This window comes from Dermacentor variabilis, chromosome 10 (genome assembly GCF_050947875.1).
Source record: "Dermacentor variabilis isolate Ectoservices chromosome 10, ASM5094787v1, whole genome shotgun sequence".
NCBI classification, from domain to species: Eukaryota; Metazoa; Arthropoda; class Arachnida; order Ixodida; family Ixodidae; genus Dermacentor; species Dermacentor variabilis.
In genome coordinates, this window is record NC_134577.1 from 63,936,620 (window position 1) to 63,958,483 (window position 21,864).

Genomic DNA, 21,864 nt, shown 5'->3' on the forward strand with positions numbered 1-21,864 from the left:
AGTTTTGGGCGAAGCACACTCGGTAGTACGCGTCATCTCAGCCCCGGTCTCACGACGCTGCGCCTTTAGGTCCTTGAAATGCACCGGCCATGAGTGACCGCCCGTGTATCTATGTCTGGCATCAACTCGTGTGCGCGCAGGGTGCCATCTCACCAGCCTTTTCCCATTCTCTGTCCGCTCAACTATTTGTCCTTTTTTAAGTGTAACGAGCCGGGTGTTTGTCTTGTTGGCATCTATCTTCTTCTTTTCATACATTCTGTTTTTCTCTCTACGCTGGCGTAACGGCAGACACAAAAAGTAAAAAAATAACTCCGGTGTGACCTGTGGTCTCAATCGTTGCCGGAAACATCAGATCTACCTGACCGTTCTCTGCAGTTACAAGCATCAACTGCTTTGTTGGCTGTGGATGAGAGCATGTTTTTTTTTTTTTCCTGGCAGTTATCGCAGTGATGTGAACTAACCGCCAACAAGAACTCGTCGTTTGCAAACAACGTTGGCCAGTCGCTGGCAAATGTTGTTCACCTCGATATGGCGGACCGTTTGTGCTACAAACACAAACAAGGGATCCACGCAGTAACGCCGAGCTGAAGTATCCCGGTGTCCACCCAGGCGGCTCAGTGGCTGCGGCGTTTGAGCTCGTGGCCGCGGGTTCGAATCCCGATGGCGGTTGCCGCATTCTGATAGAGGGAGAACGCAAAACTACTTGCCTACGGCGCTTTGCTTTCGCGTTAAAGAACCCCAAGTGGTCAACATTAATCCAGAGCTCTTCGCTACTGCTCCCCACGTAACACCGAGGTGCAGTCTCGGAGACGTTGAATCCCACAATTCTTTCAATACCCTGCTAGATTTCTTTTGTGTGCTCACTATGTAGAAGAAAAAGAAACTGGTTGCGAAGCTAGCAGAGCGATGCAATAACGACACCGGTAAAGACGGGGTGTTGGCAAGAGACGCACTTTTTTTTTTTATATGTGCCAGCTGCGTCGTCCTCGGCGAGCTGTCGTTCCCTCGCCTCTCTCTCCCGCTTGCGGGCCCTTCACGATGGTTGCTTGTGACGTCACTCGCCGTGCCGGTGACGTCGTCGTCTCGGCAGCGCTCACTTCTTGCCAAAGCCGTACATGCCCAAGCCGTACATGCCCAGACCACCTGCGAAACGCAACGTGAAAGGTGACGTCCAGGGGCAATCTAATCACCTTGAAATCTACATTAACAAAAAAAAACTACGAAGCAGTTTAGACTGGTAGTCTTTTTTTTTTGGGGGGGGGGGGGGGGGGCGGGTGCTGTCACTTTTGGACTTCACATGACCATCGATGGTAGTTTCGGTGGGTTAGTAACTCAAGCCACTGCAAACCTTACCGCCGAATGCAAGTAGACTAAGAGAAAGAATAAAACGCAAGCGCCCTCTATGTGTGCGCTCGTTTTCATCTCCGTGTGCGTTTCGATCGTGCTAAGGTTTACAACAATAAAAGGACGAGAAAATTATGGTTAACTTTAGTTCTTCAATTCCGCGCTTAACTGGGTTCCGGTAACTGCGTCAGTAAATACGCAAACTAACAGTAGGACGAAGCGCACTGATCCAAACGCTCTCCTTGGTTGGTGTCAGATATTGACCAACGTATATATTGGCCGCGTATAGGAATATGCTATATGACGAAATAAAGCATCCAGTATAAAGAGTGAGGAGCAAGGTTCTGTGTAAAGGAGCGCGTTTGAGAAAGAGGTCACTTCGCTCTCAGCTTGCCGGCTCCACGCGCCCTGCACGACTGCAAAATTTGGCTGAGATGTTCACAGCATCGTACACCATGCGCAGACTGCGTTTTTTCACCAAGCCCGAGGGCGGGTTCAGGACCCTTTTAACCCTACAACGCTAAAGTACAGTTCCACATCAAGGATATCTCCAGAACAACTCGCTCACCAGTTTTTATCTGTCCATGGAGAATGTATTAGTACGAGAAAAAAAAAGAAAAGATTCAATGTTATTTGAGTTAGGGTGAAATAGTACAGTGAATAATTTATTAATAAGCAATTGGCTTTGCGAACTATGTACGATTGAAAACATTCTCGAGGGTATCGAGTATCGAACGTGCTACTGTAGGCCGTGCGTAAAGCTTCCTCAGCTCATATCAGAATTTCGAGATATCGACCCACTGCTACAATTATGATACGTCGGGCATTGCAGGGTGAAAATATGGTAAATCCTGAAGTTCTCAAAAAAGTGTCTCGTGAATCGCTCCTATCCTTTTGCCTATCTCTCTGTTCTGACTGCTGGTGCTGTGTAATATTTAAACTTTGAACCAGCGCCTGAAAAAAAAAAAAAGCAGCGTCGTTGCTCGGTTACTACCGCCACTTGTCGATAACGCATAAGAACATTGGTGCACCTGGCCGTTTCGAGCACAGTGTCCTCTGGGTCCTCGGCAGAGGAAGATCAATTTGAGCTGGAATATCAGCTATCTGCGTTGGCTTACAACAATGTCCTGTATCTCTTAACTTTACGACTGTCGCGTTCTTTTTATTCGCTCATGTTACAGAGAAGGTAATAATTACGTGCATGTCTTATCAGTGACGTCGATAAGCTGCCGTTCCTGGCTTTCGAGTGGTAACTAAGTTAACTTGCGGTTGCGCTTGTAGGTCTGAGTATGTATCTGAAGACCAGGAAGTTATAAAAGCAAACACTTCGACAAAGGTTTGCCGCGGTGTTCAACGTCAATTGCGTTTGGTCGACGTCGCCACGCGCAGTGCAGGATGCATTGCTTTCGCACTCACCCATGCCGTAGTAGTCGTAGTCAAGTCCGTAGCCCAGGCCGTAGCCCAAGCCCAGGCCGTAGCCCAAGCCGTAGCCCATGCCTAAGCCGCCCATGCCGTAGCCCAATCCGTAGCCCATGCCGTACAAGCCGCCCAGGCCGTAACCGTAGTAGGGCATTCCCCAGCCGTACTGCAACGCTGGGGACGTAATGGAAAGGGACGGACAAGTACAATACCCGTAAGTGATGGATTTGAACCTACCGAAGCATCATTCGGGATAGGAAATTTCTATATCTAGCCCTATTGCTAGAAAAGTTGCTGCCTTGGGTATGCGTAAAAGGTGTCGTTTCTCTGCCAACCTCGAATGCGTTTCTACGTGTGACTTTCTTTCTTTTTTTAATTCGAAGCATTATTTACACCATTCTTGGCACTTTGCAGTAGGTAGGTAGGTGTGTAGATGGGTATATGTGTGGTGGACATTTAGGTAGGTAAGTGGGTGGGTAGGTAGGTAGGTAATAATGGGTGGCCACTGGTGGAATCAAGCCTCTGCGTCGAACACAGCATCCCGGTGCTCCCACCACTTGTCCACGATCGCTTTTCTTTTATTATTGTTGTTGAATGTTTCTGACATGTCACAAACAAACAAAAAATCAAACTATATTTGCAGCACCATCATTCATGGGCTGTTCGTTTCTTCTATTTTTAACGAAAACACGATCGCGTGCCTACTTCACGCGTTACGAAGGCAGCAGGCTTTTTGAAACACTCGGCACCTGCGCCACTTTCTCGTGTTTTTTTTTTCTTGTTGTTTTTTACCTCTGTGGTAGCTCCCGCTTCGAAGGGTCGCGTTAGATTGCCCTATCCCCGGGAATAATAATAATAATAATAATAATCTTTATTTCCATGGGGATGATGGAGGAGGTTGTGGGTAAAAGCTGCTCGTAAACGGCAGCTTGACAAAGGCCCACAGTTTGTGGGCCTTTCATCATCATCATCATCATCATCATCATAATCAGTCTGGTTACGCCCACTGCAGGGCAAAGGCCTCTCCCATACTTCTCCAACAACCCCGGTCATTTACTAATTGTGGCCATGCCATGCCTGCAAACTTCTTAATCTCATCCACCCACCTAACTTTCTGCCGCCCCCTGCTACGCTTCCCTTCCCTTGGGATCCAGTCCGTAACCCTTAATGACCATCGGTTATCTTCCCTCCTCATTACATGTCCTGCCCATATATGAGCAGGACATGTAACCTCCTATATGGGCCTTTGTGGGCCCACAAAGGCCCGCAGTTGGCACAGTTTCCCGCGCACTTTCCGCGTCGTAGTAGTCTACGCTACGTAGAAGCCGTGCGACGTAGTACCAACTTCGCGGTCGCCCAAATTAATCATGTTTTAACATTTATTCGCTGGAGCGCAAATGCCGTCGTCGTTTTAACATACACCACGTGATGTAGTCACGGGTACGTAGACTTGTATAACGCGTAGTTGCTGATGACGTCATAATTCATGTTTTTCTCTCTCTCTCTCTCTCTCTTACGCTCGTCCACTACCCATCTAAAAGCCGACAATCGCCCTCTCGTAATACATCCGTCGAAGTGGCGTAGAAATCATGGCTTTGCTGTCATGCGGTCGCCTTTGACGCGGTCGTCGTCGAGCTGCTGTCCTTATACATGCGTACGTTCTCGACCCTGCATACACTACTCTATTTCGCACACTTGGCAGCGGTTTGCGAAACCCTAAACAATGCTGGGCAGCCAGGCACCTGCAAAAATGCTTCGCGTATCATCGATTCCCACAGTGCGTGGGATCTGCGCAATTTTTCATAGGCTCCCGTTTTGACGGTATCTAAGACTGCCGATTATTTGTCCTACGTATTAAATGGCCTGCCCGTGGTAACTGGCTTCTTATGTTTGCCCTCAACAACAACACCGACATTCGCGCCTCGGGGGGTATTCTGTAAGAGTCCACCTAGTGGACTGTCTATTTCGGCCGCTGCTGATTGGCTAGGGCCACTCGTCTCCTCCTCTCTCGTAAAGCTGCATCCAATCAGCAGCGGCTGATATGGACAGTCCACTAAGTGGACTCTTGCAGGATACCCCTCCTGGTCACTCATCGATTACGTGTCTGAATTCGACACCGCTCAATTACAGTTTCATCGTTCAGCGCGCTGTCTATATTGATTTCAAGTTTCTTGGGCATTCTCAACGTTGCGCCCTACCCCCCTCGCCACACGTCAATTAGTACTAAGAGAGCAACCGAAAAAAAAAACACTAAATTGTTGGGTCTAACGTCCCGAAACGCAGAACAAGTTCATGATATTCTTGCGACATATTTATACACGTGTGTTCATGATAGCACCGTGTACATGATCCTTCTGTGTCATGTGGCCGATATTTCCCAGCGCTTTCGGGCATCATACGTGTTTGTAAGCACCTGTCGCAATGTCGGAGAGAGAATTTAACCGACATCCTCTAACCTTCTGGGTGTCATTATGTTGCTGATTAGCAGCTTGGTTGCTGCAACATGGAATGAACCGTGTTTGAGTCCCATTCTGCCTATCTTTTTTTTTTCTCTGGTAAAGCCTACAAACGTGACAATACTTCAATCTCCGGGATATCGGCAAGCTGCCTTTTCATGACTGGGGAGTGTCTGCGAAATGGGTTTTACTCGTCGGCAGGTCTTCTTCTTATCACTGCTCTGCTTATATACACAGGCCCGTATAATGTTTCTAGAGGCTGCCTACCAATCGCGAACTATACCCCTCCATGACACCAAACACCGCGCCTGTTTTGGACCTTTTTGTGCGCGGTTTCGTGCGAAACGAGGGACACGCTTTCGCAACTACATTCGACTCCCGTTAATTCGACCTTTTCGGGACCGCAACATTCGGTCGAAGTATCCGAAAGATCGAATTAGCAAACTGCGGCAAAGATAAACGAATTCAAAACTTTTATATCGCTTGGTGTAGTCTTTAGTCCTCGACCGACGACTAGAATACTGTATTACACCAACTGTGCATGTCATCGTCAGTGGGCCTCAAAACTATAATCGGCGCTGATGAAATCCTCGAATGAGATATCGCCGACGGCACAAACCAAGACGTAATCATTACTGCAGGACAGGCTGCCGTCGTCACCGCCGTTTGCTGGAATTCTTGTTTTCGAGCTTTTAGTGACCGCTACACCCACCTTAGAATGCCGGTGGAGATCGAATTAAACGAAGCAGCATGGGTTTCCGCGTTCGAACTAAACGAGTTTTTCTTCCTTGGCAATACACGGTTTCTCGCCGGCGCATTTCCAGGCGTCGGAATTAAGCTAAAAAGAAAGTCGAATTAACAGTGGTCGAATTCACGAAAGTCGACTGTACTACCTTCGTGCACCCAATCGCAGAGGTAAAGCGGCGACAATAGAACCGAGACAATGACCCTTGGCACATACATATAAAGTGCTAGCTATATATGTATGCCCCGCAGCGAAGCCCACCGGACAGAACCTTTATGACACATGGAATAAAAAAAAACAAATTAATTTGTTATTTCGCATTATAACAGTGAGAAACGCCTGATTACCTGCTCCAAATACGGCGGCCCAGGTGGCGCTGAGGACGACCTGGGCAAAAGAAATTGGAAAGAAAATGAAACAACGTCGTGGACAGTTCACGGCAGAACACCAGGGACGGCTTGCACGAACGTTTATTAACGAAAATAATAACGAATTTAGGAACGCGTTCTTGTGCGAACTAGTCGTTGTCTACAGACCATTTAAGAACGCGTTCTTAAGTTCGTTACTGTCTTCGTGCAAGCCGCCCCAGAACATTTAGCCTATATGCTTTCCTGAGCATGCGCTAGAAAGCTGAATTAAACAGTAAATTGATTGATTGATTGATTGATTGATTGATTGATTGATTGATTGATTGATTGATTGATTGATTGATTGATTGATTGATTGATTGATTGATTGATTGAGTTTTCCTGTTTGCCTTCCGGCTAGCTTCAAGATGACGCAGTTCTGGGCACGCTTCAGTCCGATTCGGCTCTCTCCTTACAAATGATGTTTGTAAAACGTGGACAGCATTTGGGAAAAGTACGCGGGCCACACTGCGTTCAACAGTAGCCGACTGCCAACTGCGTAATGGGTCACGTGCCTACGACTCCGCAGCGAAGTCTGCAGCCCTCATTCTCACTGCTTATGAGCCCCGGGCTCCCCCGTATGAGAATGCCGTAACACAAGTCAAGCAGAATATTTCGTCGATATCGTGGTTGCAGTAAACTTTTTGACGCGGGTTGTGCATGTATTTTAAATGTATACGCCACTGTTTGTGACATAAATGAAATGTAAAGTTAAGGCGGACTCGCCGTCCGCGTGGCACCTCGAGGCTGGTTTTAGCTGCGTGTAGTTTCTGGTTGTTGTGAGAACGCGCTACGCCGCAAGTTGCATTCGGTTTTAGTGTGATTATGCATGTCCGTGGGCCGTGGCTGACACGATGATGCTTTCGGGGCAGTGGGTCTTTCTTATACCGGGCGTTTATTTAGCTGCACCAAATTTTTAAGATATCGCCTGTGGCAGATAGCAGGCGTGGGCCTACCAGGAGGTCCGGATGAGAGACTTAGTTGCCTGGGGAGTAATAATTATTATTTCTCTCTCTCTCTCTCTCTCTCTCTCTCTCTATAACCCTTGATCCCAATTACTCCTTTAACCGGTCATTACTTCTACGTGAAATTAAAATGAATAATTGAATAATTAGCACTATTACGCTGATCGGCATTTAATTAATTACATTGCGACCATTATTTCAATATACGTATTGTAGGTAAGTTCGCCCGGCGTGTCCACTTGGGACGAATTTTCTGGACAGCACCAGTACAGAGATATTAATTTTCAAAGTGTCCGACGAAATCCATTGGCGTTCCAGTCACTTCTTTAAGAAACCGCTGTTTTATGCATTGAAGCACGCTCGGCGTCTTTACAACCCCTATGTCCCCCACCCCAGTGCAGGGCGGCAAACCGGAAACTACCCGCCGTGGTTGCTCAGTGGCTATGGTGTTGGGCTGCTGAGCACGAGGTCGCGGGATTGAATCCCGGCCACGGCGGTCGCATTTCGATGGGGGCGAAATGCGAAAACACCCGTGTACTTAAATTTAGGTACACGTTAAAGAACCCCATGTGGTCGAAATTTCCCGCAGCCCTCCGTGGACTACGGCGTGCCCCATAATCAGAAAGGGGTTTTGGCACGTAAAACCCCATAATTGTTTTTTTTAACCGGAAACTCGCCTCTGGTTAACCTCCCTGCCTTTCCTCTCTCTCTCTCTCTCTCTCTCTCTCTCTCTCTCTCTCTCTCTCTCTCTTGCTGCTCCCATAGACACTAGCGCTATGGTTCCCCCTAGGGGTTCTATGGGAGAAATTGTGCGCACGGCGAGACCGAGGAATACCCGCAGGTTCCCCAGGAACAAACGACGTGTCGAAAGCGAAACGACGCAGGCGTGGCTCCGTGTAAGTGATTGACCACGTGGTGCATCGTGAAGACGCAGCGCGCCCGACGCATGTTAAAGCGCTGAGGAGGCCCTAAATTTTCCTGGGGCAGTCTGTCGGTTTATTTCGCAAATACCGCTATCGCATTTGACGACACAATTTTCGGACATTTATAAGCCGGCAAGTATTTTCTTTTATTCGCGGGTATCCCCCAACCTCTCGGGCGCCCTGGTATACCACGAGGGCCTTCCACAAATGTCTCATATCAAATCAAGTCATTTTATTTCCCAGAAAAAGAAAATAATCTGGAGAGGTTCACTGGCTAAAAGCTGTTATGGACGGCTTGACTAGGCAAATGAACCCTCTGCACGCCAGTTGGGACTACAACAAGAATAACTAAAAAGTTATAACATGTAACATCGAAAAATAAAGTAATATATTTTTTTTACTATTTCCTAATACCAATACACTAAATAAATGAAATAAAAATCACTTATGTCAGTACATCATATGCAATAAAATAACGCATAGACACCGTATCCAATATCGTAGTGCGTGTTTCAAATCATTACAATCTACTGCTTAAAACCCAGACGTCCAAATCTTCGGTCATCGTCTGTGCTCGCTGCTAATTCTTACTTCAAGGGAAAACGTCTTTTCTTTAAAAAAAAAAGAAAAATATCCCATTTTGCTAAGTGTACAATAAGAAGTTAAAGCTCTGTAGGGGGGGGGGGGGGGGGGAGGGATTAGGACGAACCAGCACCAGTATGTACTTTTTTTTCGTTTTCTTCTTTTGAGCACTGTTCCTTATCCAGGATCACAAACCACGATCCTTATCGTAAGAGGTACGGCACACACTTTACAACTTGTGGGGAAATAGCACGACCTTTCTTCTATTATTATTCTATTATTGTTATTATTCCAGCTCGCTGCAGTGGTTGACGTTGGAGGGTTGCTCGAAACGTTCACGCTATCCGATACGCCAGGTTGACCGATGAAACCTTAAGTAAGACCTCAGGTACATGCTGCTGCTGTTGTTCTCTGTAAAGGGTAATGACCTCACCCAAACTAAACAGAACAGAAAATACGCCAAAGGTATCGGCACGGTGTTGTTTGTACGCATTGGCAGCGCTAGAAGGCGATTGATGTACAGCATCTCGATAGAGCGAAACGCTTTCTTTAAGAGCATTGGCAGTTTGGCGAAGCTGTGCAGTAACAACTTCCAACGAGACGCGGTTACGGCTGGCATCAGCTGCGCATGCGCTGAACACACAGCCTTTACCGGCAAACTGCAGCCCACGTGACCTGACGGCGTCCACTTGTCCACAAAGCATATGCTACCTCAGTTCAACGAAACGATGAAACTCTTGGAACAACTTCGAGGGCAAGAAAAAAAAACACGCTTTTGAAAGAGCGTGGCCTCAGGAAACCCAGAAATTACTTTTACTTGATCCTTTAGAAAGCATCTGAAGGAGTTTGAAAAGAAAGCTTTCTACGTCCTAGAGCAGAATGAGTGAGTACACTTTTTTTTCTCGTCTTTTCGCTCTACTTTACATGCATAATGAAAGTGGTTCCTTCTTGTACACAAAAGTGTGAGTGCTTTCCTGCTTTTCTCAACCATGAATTCACTTTTCTTTCTGTACAAATACAGTTTTCTTCCGAAATTCTTGAAATCTAGGCAGATCGTAGCACAGCGAGGGCTGAGGACCTTCTAGGTTTTAGGCTGGCCCTAACGGCAGTTCCTGGTCCATGTTCCGCAACTGCCCACCGTTCTCGTTATCTTTCTCGCCCTGGCGTAGTCGGAGTCGTCAAAACCTTTGCTACGCACTGTAACCCCCCCCCCCACCTCTTTGTTTGTTTTTTTGCACAATAAACTTCTGTTTCAAATTTTTTGACAGGACCATTTGCACTGATACGCATCTAGCTACTCGCTTTCTCTCGACGTCATAATTTTAACGTAATGTTTAGTAAACTTTTCATTTTGACAGAAGAGCATAGTTCCCTTCCTATATCATTGGCGTGGGCCATTTATTATCAATTGGAATATTTCACCGAAACAGTAAATACAAAAGAAAATTACACGAGAATTTTCACATAATTAGGCGGCACTAGTGGTTATGTAGGCCCACGTTCCCTTGCTTCTCAATTCGGATGAGGAATAGCAGCACTAGCCTAACGCGTTGAATCGGTCGCAGTGCGATCAGCTTGCATCAACCGCACAAGAGCCGAACTCCGGATCACGAATTTCGAAATTACTGTCCAGATATTTTTTTTATTTGCCCGTACTATTACTCACAGCAATATTTTATGTAGTAACTGCAGCATTCGCGTTTTCTGGACCCAAACTGGCCTAGAGCTACGATTACACTCTGTGTGTTGTGAACTTTGTGTTACAAGAGAAAAACACGAAAGTGAACCAAAGTCAATCAGAGACAGTTGAACGGTGAATTCTTCACGCAGCACTGGTTTTAGTAATTCTATTATTGACGCGCGAACCGACCGCCGCTCAACTGAACACGCAAATTAACTGAGATCGGCTGATCCACCTTGCTCACGTTCCTCCGAAGCTAAAATTAAGCACGATCGAGGTCAAGGCGCACTAGGTCATCAACTAGTGTCTTCTCCCCTCACGCCTGCCCTCATGTGGCGCCCTCTATTTAACTACAAATTTCTCGAATGGCAAGTGGACTACAGGATAGAGATTTGGGTGCAGTGTGCTACAGTTTCAACACGCACAATACTATACAGCGTACATATAGTATGGTATAACTATGGTGTATATGGATATGAGTGCCCGTATTGCATTCCAGGAGACACGTCTGTGAACTTATAACGGTGCAAGAGCACTCTTTCTTACGCTCAACTGGCATAGTAAAGCACCATCCACTGAATCGGCCGAGCTAAAACGTATGTCCTTTGCAGAGCTGCGCCATTAGAAGATTGTAGACGCCGTAAAACAAGACCTGTCGAATAATTTCGAACTCCTCTCCCCGTGCTTAAACCATCAAGTTCTTAACGCATGGACATCGCATGGCATTTCGCCATCGCCGAAAGCTGGGACACGCGGTAAACAGTCGAACTGACGACCGTGTGCTCTGCATCCAAAACTGCATCTGACCAGCAAGCCCGGTAATGCCCGGTAATGCCCGGTAATGCCCGGTAATGCCCGGTAATGCCCGGTAATGCAGCACCGCCACATCGCGGCGTGCCACGACATCGATTGCTCCCAACGTCCCCGTCTCCCTTCGTCACGCACCAGAAGCGAGGCGACAGTCCTGCAGATCCTTGTCATCCTGGACGGTTCCCTCGTGTAACCTCGGGGCTCGGCTTCCAAGTGATCCTCCTCCGCTTACAGACTCGGCACCTACTGGGCCGCAGTCCACGACACTGTGGAACCCTCTCCGATTGGCGCACGATGCTTTTGCGACCCGGGGGTGCGCCGACGTTTCGTGCCGCCTTAAAAGAAACCCGCCTCGGCTACGTCTCGGAACTGTGCCGCGCACCGCGACCCGTCGTTAGTTCTCGAGAAAAAGGCCTCGCCAGGGGAACCTCCTATAGCATTCAACCCGCTCTCTGTGCAACCTTCCCACCTCTTTCCTGCATTCGCTTCGCGCGTTCGCGCTCTCTCCTTCGCTCATTTGAATCTGTCCCTCCATCTTGGCTCCTTTCACCCGGCCCCGGCTAGCGGCAGCCTCGCGCAAGCTGCCAGAGATCGCCCTTCTTTGCAGAGACAGTTCCGGCGCCGGCCGTGAAAAGAACCACGAGGGCCTCGAATGCGCGCTACTCGTAAATGCGGACGGTCAAAGGGGGAGACGTGACGGTCGATGAGTGTAAGAGGCCCCCGGTGTAAGAAAGACACTGCCACTCTCACTCCCCCTTTCTTTGCGGCGTCTTCCGCCACGAGCCTGTCCGCACTCCAGATTCGAGTCACGTGGCCTACGCGTGAATACGTATGCGCGAGCCCAGCGCGTCTTGTCAGTTTGCCGGGGTTTTTTTTTTCTTTGCTTTATTTATTTGCTCTTCAGGAAGGGTAAACTTGAATATGCGAGCAGGGCGCGATCTGCAGCAAGACCTTCCGAAACGGAGACGCGCAAACACGGAGCTCTCTTAGCCTGAAACCGCAATCCGGTAGGTGCCCTTTGAAGAAGGCCCGCATGGTTGGAGATGCACAGTCTTTTATCGGACTCCTTTTTTCTTTCGACACCCTCTTCATTCTCTCTTTAGCTTTCTTTCTTTTTCGGTTGCGCGTCTTCCTCGTGGGCCCGCTTTCACGTTCGCAGACTGAGTTATCTCGATGAATCCGTAGCTGGCGTCGCCCAGGCCCCTTCTATGGCGGGCACGTCAACAGACTCGAGCCATATGCCACTGCAGAACCCTCCCCCTCGAGGTGTGAAACCCGGCGGGCACTAATGAGGTGCCACGCGTCGCCTGCCTCGCGAGCGTTCGCATAGCGGGCGACGATTTGGTTTCCCGTCTTCCTTTTCGTGGGCGCGGGAGAATCACGCGCGCGCGCGCGCGACCTTTTGGCCTCGGCTGCTCTTTTTCGAGCTGTCAGCGCGGCTGCTTTTGACCGAGCACGACAAGATCCGCGCTGAGTGGGTAGAGTTGGCACCCTCTGCCCAGGTGATGACGGGTAGCCAGGATCCCCTCCCGAACTTTCTGACAGCCTCATACCGTACGCATAGTGCACACGTTCCCAGTAAAGCATAGGGCGCGAGCACAGAGGGGAGCCAGCAAAGGTTCTCTTCCACGCCTATAGAATAACGACAGCTGTATTAGGATGAAGGCTAAATCCAATCCTAAAGCCAATAAATTTGAATGTTTAAACTGCATAACTAAAGCGCTTCCTGTTCGGAAAGCTCTAAATCTGATTATACTCATGTGCCTCTAGCAGCGACGTTCTTTCGTATTAGGAACAGCGGTAGGCTCCCTTCTTTTGAGCCTAAGGTGCCATTCTCAAATTATTCTCGCTATGCAAGTATCTTTTCAATAAAACGAACTCTTAACCAACCTGATCTTTCGTGACGCCGCATATGTTCCCGTCTCTCCCTTTTTCACAAAGTTTTTTTTTTTCATTTGAACCCCCCTTTAAAGGGAATCCTTCTTGCCCCTCCCTCTTATATTTCGGCCCGCACTGAGCACAGCCTTAAAGTCGGGGTGCCATTGTGCCGTACAAACCGGCACAGTGACTCATTCATCCCTAGGACAAGCACGGACTGGAATCGCCTTCCTGCATCAATCGCTCTCATCACCGACTCTACCAACTTCAAGACCGCTGTTCAGAATGCCTTTTGTTAATATTTTTGTTAATACTTTTCGTTTGTATTTTTACTGCATTACTTTTGTTTTCGATCCACTCCTTTCTGTAACGCTTTCCGGCCTTGAAAGTACGGGAAATAAATAAATAAATAAATAAATAAATAAATTTGGTCAGCCATTGTGTACCGTAGTGAATTCAACTTGAATTTCTTTTTGAACTTGAAAAGCTCACAGCAAATGCAAATGGAGCATAGAATGATGGCCTAGAGTGAGTATGTATTCCTATTCAGGTGGGATGCCGCCTTGCTTTTGCAGGTGTGGTTCCGCATTTGTGAACGCTTACAGTTTTGTTCCCATTCAGTGGCCTCACAAGCGCTAGCAGAGCACCCGGTTAACACCCCAGCCGGCGGTGTTGGCCTCCTTGCGGGAATTACGTCACGTGGCTACCTCCTTTTTGAGTAGAAACGGAGGGGATCCCCTTGCGACAAACAGGGCGGGGCCTCGTCCTCTTCCCTACTTAGTTGGATAGGATAGACGCAGTGATAAATGCACAGGGACTTTGCCTCTCTTAATCACTTGAAATTGGGATACCGAGTCGACGCCCTTCAATGTTTTCGTGCTGTAAAGGCGTATGGCGTAAAAAGTCAGCCGCCCTTACACGAACACACGTAGGAACATAAAGGACAACACAAACGCCGACTGTGGCGGAAAATAAGGGAGACACAAAAGTTGTCTGCGCATGCTCAAGACAAGGCCGCGCCTGCTCGTCAATCGCGGCACCCGTTCTTTCTCAGGGATCGCTGTACGCTGGCCCTCCACGCTTAGAACCTCATGCTTAGAAAGAGAGAGAGAGAGAGAGTAAACCTCATGCATCAGAGCGTACGAGCATAGGTAGCTCCTCCGCTCTGCAGTGGGTGGTCCCTCAATCGTTTATGGTGCGTTTCTTCGATGTTTTCTCGCTGTCTTGAAGAGTCTTCGCTGCCCACACGAGTGTCTTACCGGGCACGGACGTACACGTTCGCTCACATTTACGAGAACCGCTTCATTGCTACTTGAACCCCGATACACACAATGTTTCGACGTTAAGGCCTGTGCACAGAATGTTTCGTCCATATGCTTCTATCTAAAGTGTCATGCCAGTCGGGATTTTCTCTGAAGCACAAGCAATGCTGAAGTTGTTTTGGCTTAAACGCTACTGAAATTGTTCCACGATGACGTACTCATGTGCACATAATCCGAAAACGCGATGAAAGTGGAAGGACATACTATGGACGTAACTGCCTTCGTCAAATGTTCTTGCGCGACGCACTGCGTTGGGATTAACCTGTAAGCAAGAAAACGTCCTCGCTCCACAGAGGCGACGCCACACGCGTGTCACTATATCGGTGACGTCATCATAACCACGTCGTGACGTACGCGACGGAAGCGTTCCGTCACAGGCCCGAAGAATCACCGCGGTAAACAGCGGTACTAGCACCCACAAAGCAAGCGGGACCGTTCTATGCTGGAATGTAAGTTAGGCGCATATTTAAACAAAGGACAAAAGAGGGTCTCGTGTATAATGTATTATTATTGTATACATGCTCGCTTGATCAGTTTGTTCGAAAGCCTACAATCGCCAGGCGAGCTCAGGGATGAGGTAGAGAGTTGAAAAAGGCAAGATAGTTCCTCGGAACAATATGTTGCGTTTACTGTCGTCTGAAAAAAAAAAAAGAGCTTGTCCAAATATGTTCGAACACAGTTACGTGACAATGACGTCAAGGGCAAACTTAATTGTTGACCGTACGTGGTTTCCCCTGTTTAAGCACACGGGACATGCAGTCAGGGTACGGAACCCTCCCTTTTTTTTTCTCAAGAACGTTGAACATTTACTTAAATTATTTCTATATTTTTTTTAAAGATGAACAGCACGAAGGGCGAATTGCAAGCGAGCACTACCCGTGAGAAGTCGGCTCTGACACGAAATTCAACGTTTCTGGGGAAAACAATTCGCGCAAGCACCCTGCGTTAAAATTATAAATAAATTTGTAAGACAAAGTGCTCACGCGGAATCCCGGGAAGCACTGGCTGTGCTCGGCACCGAGCTATAGCCGGCGCGTTTTTTGTCATGGAAAACACTCCTTTTGTAACGCCGTCCCCCGTAGTTCTTCTCAGCCTAGTATTTTACAGCCTAACGCAGCTCAAGAGGACCCGAGGGAAAATGGGCTGCCCGTTTCATCGGACAGGTAAAATGTGCAAGTGAGTGCTCAGCGAGCGAGGATCCCACTCCCACTCGTTTTTCCGACCGCGACTTTTAGTAGGCGCCGGGCCGATATGTCGTAAGGCGAAGCTCGTCCTCAAGTGCTCCTGAAACGCCAAACAGCCGCAACCGAGCTCTCCTATCGCCGAAAAGCAAGTCCCTTTCCAGTGAGTCCCTTTCCAGTGAGTCCCGTTCCAGTGAGTCCCGTTCGTGGAAACGTTTCGACTACGGCGGTTCATCGCTCGCGGCAAGACTTGCGGGACGTGGAGAAAACGTCGAGATTTTGAGGCCGTAAAACGCAACGGCCCAGCCTTGTGAGTCGCGTCGCCGACAAGCGAACACTCGTGTTCTACACCCATGTTCTGCACCCGCGTTTTTTTGAGGGGATAAAGAAATTAACGACCGCCGTCTGGGGGCCGAGCACTGTCCTTCCAAGTTCGCCAAAGGAGGACACCGTGCTTCGTCCGCGATCCACTGTGGCTTCTTTGTAAGCCGCTCGGGGAGGCAGGGGGGGGGGGGGGGCTAAAATACGTCACCGCGCGTTTTCTTTGCTTTATTCCTTCTTTCCTTCTTTCTTGCTTTCTTTTTCTTTTTTCGAAAGGAGAGGTGCGGACGGCACAGGCCTTCCCGTACTCGTAAAAGCGTCTTGGCCATTAAAGCGCTTTTGAGAGTTCCTCGTTCAAAAGGTAGCTAGAGCCCATTGCGTGCGGCGGGGGCCGGGGAGGGGGTGGAGGAGGTAGTCCCTGCTCGCTTTCCGAACTTAACAAACTGCGCGAGACCGGAGTTGGGTCGTCACTGCGCCTTAGCGTCCACCGTCGCAAGTTCGGCAGCTCGAGCTACTGCGGCAAAGAGCGTCTCTCGAGCACGAGTAAAAGGCGTTGCCGACGCGAGCTTTAGACGACCACTCTTCAATGTGTTCGGCTGTTCTGCCAGTGGCACACGTATACTTTCGGCCGCAAAGGTTGCGGCAATCGGCCGTCTCTGAAAGAAGGCGGATTTCTTCGCGGCGTACGTATACGAGGCATCCGACTATTCAAAGGAGACCCAAAAGGGCATATCGTGCCAAACGTTGCTTCTATATATGAGATACAGGTGCAAAAGGCGCTTCAGATTCAACCACTGAATCGTTCGCGCTCAAATGTTGCACAGGCGTGGCATCACGGGGTCCCTTATGTTTAATAGCCATGTTTGGATGCAATAAATTACCTGTTTCGTCCAGAATTAGTCAGTAGTGTGTGTACTCTACGGCGATTCCGAGGAGAGAGAGAGCGAGAGAGTGGCTGTGGGATGTACGTTTTCTTAAACGTAAGGAAAACCGACGCCGTAAATTCTACATAGGAAGGCAAAAAAAAAAAAAAGCGCCATTCTCGGAGACGACGGGTAGTCGATTCCATTCTGACAGACAACTTTGTCACCGCACTCCACGTGCGAATGTTCCACAGCGTCGCCTAAACCTCGGCGCTCTTCTTGTTTAATATGTTGCTCAGAGGGAGGTCGCACGTGGGGCTGCGGCGGCCGCATTGCGATGGAGGCGGAATGCGGATAAACACTCGTGTACCGTGCATTGAGGTACACAAATCCCAAAGGCAGGGTCGTAGCTAAAGGGAAGCGGAGTGTGTGTGTGGTGGGGGGGGGGGGGGGGGGGGCACTGCGGGCACATGTACCCCCTTCACCCCACTTACGAAATTTCTGTACACCAGAATGCCGCCTACCCAGCCTCCCTCTCAACCTCTCGTCTGCCCGCCCCCCCCCCCCCCCTTCTATACCAAAAAAAAATGTTCCTGGCTATGCCACTGCCCTGGTGGTCTGCAAAAGAGTTCAACACCATGCTAGTTGGTATTAGATTTAGGGCATTAGAAAAGCTATAATACTCGCCGCGGTGGATAACAAAGATCCTTTCATGCGTTTCGCCAGCGTTAGGTAACGACGGTGGTATAGGCAGTGTCAGCTTCAGTATAGTTACCGTACTTTACTGCGTCACTCGCCTGGGCTGTAGAAGAGAGGGACAGTCACTGTACATGCACGCTACCTATACAAGGTCAGCGGTTGCTACGGGAAGGCTCTGCAACCGTTAGAAAGGCGCGCTTACTATTAGTTTATTGTTTAATAAATAGAGGCGTGGACATCTCACTTAGCAGAACACCCACGTTCCGTTAGCCATGAATCTGGCTGTTTGGTCATGTCACATGTTAAAAGGTCAAAAAAGAAAAAGCAATCATCGTTAACAAGGCGCAGCAGCATGCTGGAGCAATATTTAATTCTGTTACTTCGCACCGAACCAATTTAAGCATTTCAACAGGTCTGCTGTCCGGACGTCGCATATCATGCATAACGATTTGTCTCGACTTTGGCTCGAAACGCTGAAAGTAGCGGCACCATATTAAAACAGAGTGCTTGTATCGCTACATCTTTGTCTTTTCTGGCGATGTAAAAGACAGGGAAAGCGTGTTTCAACCTTTAATTTTTAGTTTTCCCCGCAGGGGCGTCTGTGGTAGCAGGCGTTTGATGTGTGGCGACACCAGGTACCCGAGCACATGAGGTTTGGATTTTAACGCACTCAGCCCCCCCCCCCCCCCCCCCCCCCCCCGCCAAGCGCGTTAAAGCTGCTGGATGCCGTCCACCATTTGGGTATCCGTATGGCCACAGGCGCCTTATAAAGCAAGCCTTATTGAGAGTCTACACGTTTAATCTAATGAGTGGTGCCTTCACCTGCGAGGAACTAACAGCAGTTTCACATATTTCCACACACATCCGTTAACGATATAACATGTACTGCATTATTCTGTTATTGGCCCTTGCTAAGAGAGCATATTTCAGTGTGAATAAGGACTCTATGTATAAATGGGTGTCGCAATCCTCGAACATTGTCTGATGGCTCGAGCGAAGCTACTGCCATCATGGTAGTGACAACATTTTAGAATGGGACACATAATTTCTAGCATTAACAAAGAGTGCTCCTGAGTGGTACATCCGCATGTATTTCCGGCGAACTTAAGCACTCGTGTCCTGAATTTTATACTGATGCATCAGTTGCATGTTGGCGTTTCTTGTGGTACAGTCGGTCCATCCTTCTCGAAATCCGACGTTCTCTACCCGGAAATAAGCATATTCACGTCTGAGGCCTATGCTCTGTTGACGGCTGCAAAACACATGACGCAATTAAAACTACAATATGCACTTATATTCACCGATTCATTAAGCGTCGATGAAGCTTTAATCTTTCTACAAAATATCAAAAGCCTTGTACTTACGGATCTCTATTCGTTTTCGTCAATATGTATGTATGTCATCAGCGCATCGTGATATGCCGGGTGCCTGGCCATAGAAGCATCGAGCGTAATATACTTGCCGACCATATCGCCACATCAATAACGACAAAAACAAGCAATTCTTCAATAGCTGTTCCTGCCATAGATTGAAAGCCTTTCATACGCAAGAAAATGAGGGGATATTGGCAACGTTTTTGGGACAATGAAACTCTTAAAAAACCCCGTGTTATCAAGCCGCAGTTAGCATTTTCGCCCTCCGGAATAAAAACTCAACGAACTGGTGTTCTATTTTGTCGACTCAGGATAGGGCATACATACATGGCGCAATCAATTTCTCGCTGACTGGTGGGGATCATCCCATCTTTAGCAGCTGGGCATGGAGGTACTTGCCTCCATGCCCTTCTGGTTAAGGGTGGTGATTAGCAGTAGTGCTACTGGCGCTCATCCTTCAGTCTATCAGGCTTCATGACTTATCTTTTATGCTCTTAGCACACATCACATAACACCACTGTAGCTTTAATAGATAAACAGCGCAGTATATGTTATATACAGCGAATATTTTGGGCCACTGTACAGCCCTGTCACAAATACCGTTTCTTATTGACCGCTCCATTGACTACATCACATCATTACCTGGCGCTCTTTGTCCATCATTGGCCAATCAAATTCAAATTCTTTATTTCTGCCTTGTACAAATACAGACAGCGGAGGTGCAGAAAAAGCTGTCAGAAACAGCTTGACCGAGCCGCAGCCCCCTTTCGCTTGGCAGTGGCTTCACAGCAAGGCTTTTAAAACAAAGGTAATTGCAGTCTAACACCAGTTATATAATAATGAACAAGTGCAAAATAAAACATAGCACAATTATACAATATTTAAACAATATTCACTGCAAAGAAAAACACAACCTACATAGTAACATACATAGCACGCAAGGCACTGTTTGACGCACTGAAGAGATCATAATTATTATATACATAAGCATTTAAGAGGGAAGGAAGAGTGAATTGTAGGCGTTCTCTACCGGAATTTATTCGAGGGGTCGGCACTGCCCAATTCTCCGCATACCTTGTCTTGTAGGTTGCTTCTCGGGTACGTAAATCAGCAAGGTAAGGTATGTGGTTTACATTTCTCTGTATTTCCAGTTTAAGCCGGACACTTAAGCGGTATTTGTACAAGTGATGGATCTCCAGCACACTACTTTGCAGAAAGAAATCCACGCTCGGTGAGCCCCAGGGGACATTGTGAACATGACGAAGGAACGTCTTCTGCAAAATGTAGATGCGCTAAAGACAGCTAATTGTGGCTGTGCCCCACACTAAATGACAATAGTTTAAATAGGAGTAAAAAAGGGAATTATACAGGAGTAATTTTACTGGCCTTGGAAGAACGTATCTGAGCCGACCTACGACCCCAGTTATTTGAGCCAGTTTCGTTGTGATATGGTCCACGTGATGTTCCGAAGACATACAGGAGGAAAACAACTACTCCGGGGCATTTAAATTGCCCAGCCACATCTATACGTCGTGAATTTAGCTTAATCTCGAGGGAGAAGGGAACTGGTTTATTTTCAGGGCGGAATATATGTCAGCTTGTGTGTTCTTTTCAATTATACGCATGCAATTGGATTCGAACCATTTTTGTAACTCGTCATAGTGTCACTGCATTCCCGAACAAGACGATCTAAATCATTTCCAGCAAAAAAAAAAAGCTAGTGTCATCAGCGTAGATAATAAATTTAGCAGTGGAGTTAATGTTGGAGATATGATTAAGGTACATATTAAATAGTAATGGTCCCAATATACTTCCCTGTGGAACGCCAGAAATAACAGATTTTAGTTCAGATGTCATATTGTCTATGCAGACAGCCTGTTTTCTATGTGATAAATATGATAAGAAGCATTTGAGCCTGTCCCCGAAAGCCATAACGCTCTAAGTTATTCAGGAGTATAGTGTGGTTCACTAAGTCGAATGCCTTCGAGAAGTCCACGAAGACACCAATAACGAAGGCTTTCTTTTTCAAGCTGTGTTAGTATGTATTCATCTTGCTAGAGTAGTGCTAACTCGGCAGATTTATTTTTACAAAACCCAAATTGATTCGGTGACAGAAGAGCATGCTTATTAATAGAACTAGACAACCCTAGTATACAGAACTTTCTCAAAAGCATTTGAGAAGATTGGGAGTATAGATCTGGTCTATAATTTCCTAAATCATTGCGGTCTCCTTTCTTATACAGAACCGTTACTTTAGCCATTTGCATTTTATTAGGAAATGTGCAGGTAGCTCAGCGTAAGTTAAATATATCTGCAATAACAGGCGCAATGACTCCTACAACATGCTTCACAGGCCTTACTTGAATACCGTCAATGTCATAGCTACGGCTGTTATTAAGGTATTGTATTACTGATATAACTTCTTCTGTTGTAACCGGGTTCATAAATATCGTATCATTAATGTAACAATTAATGTATTTATTAGAATCACCGGGCGGGTTGCTATGAGCTAGGGTTGTAAAGAAGCTGTTAAAGGCATCTGCTAGCTCTTCTCCAGATATATCTTTATTATCTAGCTTTAGCGTACTTGGGGCAGCTTGTCGTTGTTCACGTCTCAGTAGGCAATTTAATCTTGACCACAGCAAATCGTGTCGACCATTTTTGGCTTCAGGTAACGTATGGTAGTATTCCGCGCGTGCCTGGCGTAGTTTCTTTTCTTTTTTTTTTTTTTTGTTAACCCATTCCTGTATTTCCTAAACATACGCAGGTAATCTGTTGAACGTGAATGTAAGAAGATTTTGTAAAGCTTGTTTTTCATTTTAATTTCTTGGCGTAACTCAGAAGCTACCCAAGGTTTGCGAGTTTTACGTTTTGATCCACGCACTTTTAATGGAA

At 47.4% G+C, this 21,864-nt stretch overlaps 1 protein-coding gene across 1 annotated transcript; it reads right to left on the reverse strand.

Moving 5' to 3' along the window:
* Nucleotides 1-935: 935 nt before the first annotated feature.
* On the reverse strand, nt 936-11,715 carry LOC142560634 (uncharacterized). Its single transcript, XM_075672858.1, has 4 exons — nt 11,468-11,715; nt 6,312-6,351; nt 2,761-2,937; nt 936-1,143 (listed from the first exon to the last, which is right to left on the reverse strand). Exons 1-4 carry the CDS (start codon nt 11,501-11,503, stop codon nt 1,094-1,096), a joined length of 303 nt encoding a protein of 100 aa, XP_075528973.1. The 5' UTR covers nt 11,504-11,715; the 3' UTR covers nt 936-1,093.
* Between the last annotated feature and the right edge of the window lie 10,149 nt (nt 11,716-21,864).